The sequence below is a fragment of the Varanus komodoensis genome, unplaced genomic scaffold (assembly GCF_004798865.1).
Source record: "Varanus komodoensis strain SLA01 unplaced genomic scaffold, ASM479886v1 scaffold1, whole genome shotgun sequence".
NCBI lineage: Eukaryota > Metazoa > Chordata > Lepidosauria > Squamata > Varanidae > Varanus > Varanus komodoensis.
The window spans coordinates 56,608,518-56,618,523 of record NW_025335268.1 but is presented as its reverse complement, the minus strand read 5'-3'; the positions used below and the strand labels follow the sequence as shown (position 1 = coordinate 56,618,523).

Below are 10,006 nucleotides of genomic sequence, written 5' to 3'. Positions count from 1 at the left end.
TTGGGCAGCATACAAATGTTTTAAATAAATAAATTAGAAAAATACACAGTGTACATGCATTTTGATCTATAAAGATCAAGTGATACTGTACAGATAATTGAACAAGAACTATAAATCTGAAATTACATTCCTCATTTCTTACAGATAAACTTTGTGATGAAAAGCTCTTCCATATTTACTGATGTGAATGGACTTCTCAACTATCTACCTGTTTTGTGGATTTAATGCAAGGCCAACATGCCCTTTTAACAACCTAAAAAACTAGTGTTTTAATAATGGAAGAACAAAAGGCTACATTAGACAATATAATTAACTGAGGATATAATGCTCTGAATGCATAATCTACAACTAGAGAAATATATGGATATTTGGTCTCATTTGTTGAAGTGTATGTATAATTATGCCTAAGAAGTCACATATCTTGTCATGTATGAAATATATATACCAAACATTGCATATGTATCTATTGTAATGGATATATTCTTATTTAAGGAAACTATAATAATTTCATTTTTATGGTTAAGAAAATCACATAAATGGTTTTCTGTTTTTATTTTGATTTGTAAACATTCACCATTGAAAATTAATTTTAAGAACGAAACCAGAGTTGGGGATTCAGATGTAAAAAGGATTAGGAAGGCCTGTTTGCTTGGGCAGCCTGTAGCCATTGAATATGTGGCTGAATCTGTTGAGTCTCTTTAGCTCTGCAGCAACTCATCAGGCTTTTGTTAATTAAAATGGTTTTTCATTGTTCCTCTGCAATTGGGTTACTCTGGGACAACTGGACAAAAATAAAAGTGCAGACATGCTTGTAGATATAGCTCGTCACTCTATTCCTGTTTAAAAGAGAGCTTGATTCCACACGGAGTAAGTAGTTTTAAATTGTGGACATCAAATTACCAACTTTCCACAATAATTCTGGAAGCTTTTGCATGCATTTCTTGTGCCCTCCCCGCCCCTGAAAGGCAGTGAACCAGTGATGGCCCATGCAATGTACTGCTTGGACCTTTCGAAAGGGCTGTCACTGTCACTTCAGAGATCACTAAAAGTAATTTATGAAAAAAAGAGGGAAAGGGAGAAAAAGCTTGCAGGGCATACAAAAGAAGAGAACATAAGGCAGGGTCTGAATGCAGGCCTGTAGAAGGACTATGGGTGAAGGAGATGCGGGACAACCTATGGTGAGCCTGATTGTTTCTTGGGTGCACTGTGGGTTGTGCCATGAACCCACACTGTGGAGGGGTTTGCAAGGTGGATTACTGTGTCATGCAAACTTACCCATTATTTGTCTAATGAGAAGGATAGCACATATAATAAAATAAATGGATCCCATAAATACACAAAATTACACATTGAAGTCCTTCAATTCAGACTATATTTAAATCTTCAATATTTGGTTATCACCACAGAATAAGTTCTTTAACCAGTAAAGCTTAACTACTAAAACAGACTCAAGGAAGGAAAATAGAGGTTAAGAGCAGGTAATGCAACTTCAGTGCTGGAACACATTACCTCATGTAAAGTCTTTGCTTCCTGAAGATTTTGTATGCTTATTTTAAATCCGTAAGAGTTGTTTAAAGATGGTCCTAAAATCTGAGAAGTCTCTTTTTTGGGGGTAGTTAGAGCAGTGAATTGATTCTGTCAACAGAAAGAATGCAACAATAAATACTTTTCACCAAGTATTAACTATTTCATAACTACCTAATGGATGAAGTGGCTTCATTAGTCATATTACTCATATCTATTTAATTATTAATAAGAATAAAATATGTTTTCTCCTTGTAGCAATTTCCAAGAAGACAAGCCTGCATATCAAGTTGCTGCTTTTATAAAAAATATCTCTTTCATACACACAGGTCCATTTAGTGAACATATATTTAAATTTTTAAATATATCTATCTGAACCAGATCCTCTATGGATGTTTAATGGTTGTTTTTAAATTGCTGTATAATTAATTTTTCAATGTGCATTTTATATTTTTATGCTGTCTGTCTGTCTGTGGTAAAGTAGATGATAAATAACATACTGCCAATACATAGCCACAAGTGTCAGAGCTGCTTCCTTTTAGTACCCTCCTTCCCACAATTAAGGGAAAACAAATGTCTTTCCCCTATGCTGACTTTCCCAAAGTTAGCTCTGTTGGAACCAATGTGATGTGCTTATGAGTAAGACCACTAAGGAGAATGTAATTTATTTTTGAAAAGGCACTGCAAACTTTATTTTTTCAAAGGATAGAAGATAAAAGCAGCATTGTATTTGCTCTCCAGTTCCAGAGGAAGAGAAGAGGGAGAGAGGGAAGGGCAGGCAGGTGGGGAGAGGGGAGTTGGAAAAACAACTCCTTGGAGTTGCTGTTTTGCCAAACCTCTGACAGGATACCTCCTCTTCTCACCAACATTAGCCCACTGATCACAGAATCATAGAATGACAGAGTTGAGAAGGGCCATCACGTCCAAGCCCTTGCTCAGTGCAGGGATGTCGGTTCTTTTGGCTCCAGAACAGTACCACAACATTTATAAGTGTAATGTGACATGACAATGAATTAGGCATTGCAATGCCTGTAAAAATGCTTAGTGTAGTGCACATCAGAGTACAGTGATGATCTTCAGCACACTGGAGAGTACAAGCTGCTACTGAATTTGAAATATCCAAAGATATTTATTTTCATTCCATTTATCTAAAAAATCTGTTCTGGTTTTCAGAGTAAATGAAGTCACAGCAGTTTACAGAAGAGAATATAACCTCAACAAGACAGAATATCACAGTCAGTAGATATAAAAGCCATCAGAAGGTACACTATATTGTTAAAAGCCCTGAAGAAGAGGATGGACTTTTTTAATGTCATAAACAAAGTGTTCAAGCCAGGTGAATCTATCTCGGGGCAGAGTTTTAGAATTTCAATATCGCCACCAACATACACAATTGACAGGCAGGATCACAAGTGAGAAGGTGCCCTGTTTTATCCCTTAGGCGCCCTGGCTCTTGTCACTTAGGGCTTTAGAACAGCCCAACTGGCACTTTGAAGTGAAAAGCAAACTGAGAATCACATTATTTTATAACACTGAACTGTACATTCAGAATGGCCAACCCACTTAAGGGTTCCATTGCATTCTGCTCCAGTTTAAGTTTCCAGTTACCTTTCAGAAAAATATTTTACTATAATTTCAATAAAGAAAAAAATATAATTACACAGAAATAAAATAATTGGAATACAGAATCATTTACTTCAGTACTAGAAAAAAATTAAGACAGATGCTGATAAAAAGGAGTATTTATTTTCATTCAATTTTTACCTTAACTTGAGTTGTTAAAAGTACTTTTCGAAGTGCATCAGCATTGCGCGCTCTTCTAAGAGTTAGTTTCTGGTTTTTTGGATCTTCTGTGGTTGAAGAATAACAGAAGGAGTAAAAGAGGAGAGAGAGGGGGAGATGATTATGGGTGTGTATACCAAGGTTCAATCCTTAGCATTTCCAGGTGGAGTTAGGAACAACTCCTCTGAAGTGCCAATGAGCTGCTACCAGTCAGTATAGACAATACTGAATTAGACAATAATGGGTCTGCTTGTGTAAGACAGTTTCTTATGTACTTCATTAGAGCCAGTGTGGTGTAGTGGTTAGGAGTATGGTACTGGGACTCAGGCAATCTGGGTTCTAGTACCCACTTAGTCATGGAGCTCACTGGGTGACTTTGGGCCAGTCAGACTCTCAGACCAACCTACTTTATAGGGTTGTTGTTGTGGGGATAAGATTGGGATGAGGAAGCAAGTTTTGCAAGACACCTGAGCTCCTTGGAAGGGGAAAAAAGCAGGACGTTAATAAATAGTTAAATGAAGTACGATTAAAAATGTAAAGCTCAATACAGCAGCACAGAATGGTCTGGCACTGCAAAATGTTGTATTGCAGGTCAAAGTTAAAATCAGTTACTATCTTTGGAAGAATGGAAACTGTTTTTCATTATTTTGGTCATGCTAATTGCACATATATTAGTTTGGTAATACTAAATGAATATATATTCACAGTTATAATTTATATTAGGAAAGATTAAATTGATTGGCTAATTGTACTTTCATATATGGTTTCAGACAGACATTTCCAACGATACAGGTATATCTATGGCTTTGTTTTCATTTTAAATCTCATCATGCTTTTCTCTGAATAAGCTTACCTGGTAATAATGGAGTAAGTCCAAGTGCTTCTGGTATTCGTCCTTTAGACATTTTCTCTCCAATAGGTGTACTATGCAGGCAGGCAGTTTCAGAGTTGTCATCGTGTTCTTTGCTCGCCAATGGAGAGACACTGCAGGATATTCTGTTGTCCTTTTTGACAAGGTTCTGTTCTCTCTCAGTTAGTGTTTCATTTTCTTCCACAGAGGTTGATATACCCGCTGAGTCAGATGGTTTGCAATCTGGGGATATTACTTGTTGCCAAGGAGGAAGAAGCGATGAATCAGGAGAACTGTAATTGACATAATCTTCATCCTGGTCCATTTCTATTGGTGCAGTGACAAGTGGCACTGACCCTCTTTTGATAGTCTTATCCAGTTCACATTCATTTGTACCACAGCTTTCCAAAATTTGTGGGGGAATAGGACTTGATGAAAAACAAAGATCTTCTGATTGTATAACAGAGTTGTTTGATAAGCTGGAATTCTCAGCTGCCTTGACCATTTGATAACTCACATTTTTATGCAAGGACACAACATTCAGACTCTCATCAGCCTTTTCTATCTCAATTGATTTAATGATACTTCTTTTCTTAAAGTGTTCATAATCTTCTTTGGTCTGAAGCCATGACTGCACTTGTTGGCAGCTTGGTGCACATTTGCAAGGCATGATCACGATCTTTTTGTCATTGTTACTTTTACGACCATTTCTTTGTTTTTTGTCAGTAGTGAATTGGCTATTGCGAAGGGGAGACCCTGGTCTAGGGCTTTGTGCCATTGCTAAAAATGCAGTCTTCCATAGCCGTAGCCCTTCCAATGAGAAATCTCCCTCAAATTCAAGTAGATCATTTGGAAGCCTAGTTTCTACTGTAAGTAATCGTCCTCCAATCTCTCTGTGAAGAGAATGTTTTCAATTATTTTCCTTTAAACTTAAAAGAAATACTGGGGTTTTTTTCCTAGTAGTTTTACTAGATATTATTTTTCCTTAATGTACAACCGAAATAGAATATATTATGTAATGCTGACTTCAACAGAACACTGGCACATGCAGAAATGTATTTTAATGAATGGATAACCCTCAGATAAAAGTCTTTTTCCCAGTTAATAACAGCAGAAACTTAAGAACTCTTATCTTTGTTGATGTCTAAGTTTACAACACCAGCATTTCTAACATTCAGAAATTGTTTAAAGTTTTAATTTTATTTCAAAATATTAGCTAAAAATACTAAGTTAAGCTTTTCATACTGCTATGAAACAGAGAACCTGAAAAAATGACATGGAACATTTTCTTTAACAGATCAAAATTATTTTAACTCATGGCATTCTGGCACTGAATTATCGGACGAGGAGATAATTGTGTATCAATGCTACATCTAATAGGAAATTTGAAAATTTGTAGAATAGCACATAGATACAAAATAGAAAAAATACACTAAATTACCTGTACTGTCACATTACCTTGGTTTTTCTGGTGCATCAGAAGGATTGCTACAAAATGGCTCCTGATAAATTGTTTCTGCAAGATTATGGTCCAGTAAAGTAGACATGATTTCTTCACGACTTGGAGGTGACATAAGAGGTTTAAGGATATGAGCAGCACGAGGTGTAGAACTTCCATTTTTTGACTGTGAAGGGGAACTTGTAGATCTGGGAGAACTTGTAGATGTTGGTGAACTATCTGGGGTTGGTGTTAATCTCTCATTGTTTCTTGACATATACAACTCCAAATCCTCAGAAGTGGCATCCATAAGTTCACCATCCGGTGAAGACAAAATAGAAGAAAAAGATATACTAATAGAGTCAAGTGATTGACTGGGTTCAGAAGTGGCTTCCTTTCTAAAGTGATTTTGATTCCAATCACTATTTGGTGTAGAAAGATTTAGAAAAATTCCTTTCTTCACTGCATTTCTATCCAACTGAAATTGCTCCTTCTGGCAGATTTCCACTGGCTGAACATCCTCTGGTGAATTAGGTTGAGATGCTGATGGAAGAATGTTAGTTTTCCATTGACTGTGGAGATGGCTCTCACTGTTATCCAGACACCTTTTATCAAAAAGTTGAGGACTTCGTGGACCTGATCTTAACCATGTTGTGGTGTCTGACGAATAATGGTTTTCATCCTTAGATATTTTGCTGTTGTGACTTAACATTTCCATTTCTGCAGCTTGACCTGGAAAAAGGTCCTGAGCAGCATCACTCAGAAACTTCTGTGGCAGATTTTGATCAGCTGGGACAAATTGACTTGCAGAATACAAACTACAAAATCCAGTCTGTCCTATGGTATTGATATCAAAATTGTAATTATGATCAGGTGACAGGCTATCTTCAAGTGAGTAACAGCTTTCAAAACCTGGGTCTGAATAAAAAGCTGGACTATCTACAGTTGTAATATGACCTGTTTTACTATTTAGCTGCTTTGTAGTATCTTTTAACAGCTTAACTTTTTTTTCTTTTGTTTTTTTATCCTTAGGAGCACGAGGTTTTCTTGGAGATGCAACTGAACGAGATTTTTTAACTGATTTGCTTTGATCAAGAGGGTATGTAATACCACTGCTCAAATTAGTTTTAACTGATAATTGTTCATGCATGTTGTTCACTTGTACTTTCTGTTGTCTCTTTTGGAGTAATTCCTTCAAAACAGCTAAGCCAGAATGTCCCTCGTTGAATGTTGAAGGGGTTACCAGAGTCTTGCTTTTACACTGGGAATCAATTTTGGTTTGAGAAATTGCTTCTGTCAGACTCCTTTGTTTTATATTTTTTTCAGAGTTGAAATGTGACATATCTAGAATAAATCCTCCCTGCTTCTGTTCCCATCCTAGCTTTTTAACTGGACTTCTCAAAGAAGCTACAAAGCATTTTTTTGGTAACTGAAATGATCCATGGCTTTCCTCAGAAGTTTTAAAAAAAGAAATATGATCAGCATGTTTTGTTGCTTCTGATAGATAAACTATCTGCTGCTGATTATCTTTACAATGCAAAAAGTTGCCAGGATGAATCTGATCAGTCTTTGTTGTGTCAGAAGTATTATAGTTTTCATTTATATTTGCAACAGAGGATAGAAGTCTGCTTTGTGAATTTATAATCTCTTCTGTCTTTTTAGGCATTAAGTCCTTGGAGCTGAATGCATTCAGTGCTACCTGAGATATAGGGTTAGATTGCTCAAACAGATTATTTTGAATTAAGGATGGTTCTTTTTTTCTAAATACACCACTTTGATTGTTCGATCTTTGGAAACTTAGCTTGTTTTTCTCCCTTCCAGACACTGCAGGAGTTATGGTTGGATGAATGTCCTCTTGTGACAGAGTGGAACCTTGGTGCCCTACAGGCTTTTCATTTTCCAACAGTGAATGGAAATAAATCAATGGGTTTACTTGTGTGTTAGAAGTCAATTGAAGTTGTGTTGATGGTAGATGCCCTGCTGAACAGATAGCTGGTGTGATCTCTTTCTGTGTATGAAATACTTGTGAATTTCCCAAGCTCTGAACATTCTCAGGTAAATCACGGTGCTTCAACACAAGTTTAACTTCTGCAGAAGGAATACTATTTTTTTCATCTGTAACTATTACCATTTTTGACACCTTTTCTGTTTTTTGTTTCTTCTTTGCTCTAGGCTTTTTCTTTGCCTCACTTCCTTGTTTATTAGTCAGATTACTCTTTTTCTTTTTATTAGTTCTTATGTTAGTGCTTGCAAATTGCTTTTTACATTTCTTAACCTGAGTTTTTGATTGACTTTGTTTTCCCAGATGGGGATTAATAGCCTTAGGGCTGTATGTGTTGGCATTTTTAAACACTAAAGTTTCTTTTTCTAGATTAGTTGTAATTTCTTCTGCATCTGGATCAGTGGGAGACCAGCAGCGAGGTGGGGATACGTGAACTGGACTCGCACTTCTTTCTAATAGAAAACCTAATTTAGACATAACGTCACTATAACTCAAGTCGCAGTCTTCAGCTTCAGCACTGTATGAAGGTAGAGGGGGAGGAAGAAAAGCATGCATTCTCTTTCTGAAATACAGAGTTCTTTTAATATTTTTGCTATTTATATTTTGTAGTTTTCCAATCTTTTTCTTGGTAGATTTGCATTTTGCTTTCCTTTTGTAACTTTTCTTTGGTGTTAATGGATAAATAGGATATTTGGTAGCAGGTGAATCAGGAACTTTTGGCCAAAAGTCCTTTAAAGGTGCAAGTTTTCTATACAGATTCATTTTTTCTTCTGTAAGTATAACTTGTTCTTCACTAGAATCTATTTTTCCTAGTTTAACAAGCATATTTTTCCTCCCTCTAAACCTATTAATAATAATATATTTTATAATAACAGGTGGCAACTTTTTTGAAAGTTTTCTTCGTTTTCGACATTTTTTTGATCCATCCAAATTTTCATCATTTTCCACAGAATGAGGTAGAATGCTTTTTGAGTTGTGCATGCCAAAACTAGATTCACTGTCTTCAGTTTCATAACTTATCTTACGTTTAGCTCTGAGTGTGTACTTATTTCCACATAGTCCAAATGCTTGCTCAGGTTCTTGAGTGCTATCCTCACAATGGCAGTCAATACAATTATTAGTATCCACAGACATTTTGTTTTCAAAAGCACCATGAGGCACCTGAACAGTATCAGTCAGTAATGGACTTTCTTTGTCAGGAACATTGTTACTAGCATTACCTTGAACACAGCAGCTCTCTTTTATGGATGCAGTATTATGAACACTTGAAGACTCTTGATTGCTGAGCACCATTTTCTTTTTATTTAGCTTTAACCTAGACTGTTTTTTGCCTTGTTGTAGCTTATAAGTCACAGGACCTAGTTTTTGCGGCTGACTGAGACAATTAGAAAGGACAACACTAGGGAAAAACATGTAATGTGCTGTTTGTTGATTTACATTTGTTTTTTCACTCTTATGCTCCTGATATTCTTCATATCTAAGTTTAAGATGATTAAGGCCATCTACATCAGTGCTACTTTCAGAAGAATGAATGTTAGCTTGATTACTCTCGGAGCAAGACAAAGACTCACAGTTTTCTGGTGCTGGGAAAAGGTTATTTATACTTGTGCTACTGACTTTTTTATTTGCTTCAGAGGATGCTTTAATTTTTGAGTGACCCAGATCTGAAAAGTTAGAATTTTTAACCAGAATACTTTCACCAGTTTGGTGGTTCATATGCAGAGACACATCCTTTGCAGCCTTTCTGATTCCAGTGTACTTTCTGTTAGACAAATGTCTGTTTACTGAGGAAATGTCTTCATAAGCAGTTTCACACAAAACTGGGAGTATTTCACTTTTATTACTTTCCTTGGGTGAATTTTCAGAATGGAGGATATTGTTGAAGGATGTTGGATATTTTACACTGTAAGTGCTTTCTTTTATAAAAGAATGGACTGATAATTCTGGTCTTATGTCTGCTGTGTTTGGCTGAGAACGCCCTTCTAAGTCATCACTCAAAACATGAGAAGAAAGGGCACTTGTGTGTTTACACTGAAAGGTAATCTTAGCAGAAGATGGAGGCTCCAGAGTAGCAGCACCCTTGTGAAAAATTGAACTCTTTACAGACGCTTTGCTTGTTGCAATTGCAGAGGTGTGGGTTCGAGAACCTTCATTGTTCAAAGGATTGTCTAGAACAGAACATACAAGCAATTGTTAACAATTTTCTCTTTCAATTATATTCCTTCATATGTCAATTGTTTAAAGATGGGTTGGGTCAAATGATGGATAATTACTGGAGATCTAAGGAAATGTACAATTAAGGGTCATAAAGAAAACTACTCCTATGACAACTAATTTCCATTTTAAAGCTTTTCTCCAGTAACAGTATATGTCAACTCAATAGTTCAATGGGGTTTATTCCTAAGAAATG

At 36.2% G+C, this 10,006-nt stretch overlaps 1 protein-coding gene across 2 annotated transcripts in view; it reads right to left on the bottom strand.

Annotated features, from left to right (window-relative positions):
• The window catches only part of REV3L (REV3 like, DNA directed polymerase zeta catalytic subunit), a 73,863-nt gene that overhangs the window by 29,324 nt on the left and 34,533 nt on the right, over positions 1–10,006 (bottom strand). For both annotated transcript variants that reach the window (XM_044426290.1, XM_044426300.1), the window contains 4 exons: positions 5,615–9,764; positions 4,160–5,049; positions 3,289–3,374; positions 1,510–1,635 (listed from right to left, as the gene is read on the bottom strand). In XM_044426290.1, the coding sequence (XP_044282225.1) occupies positions 1,510–1,635; positions 3,289–3,374; positions 4,160–5,049; positions 5,615–9,764 (5,252 nt within the window). The remainder of the gene's footprint in view (positions 1–1,509; positions 1,636–3,288; positions 3,375–4,159; positions 5,050–5,614; positions 9,765–10,006) is intronic.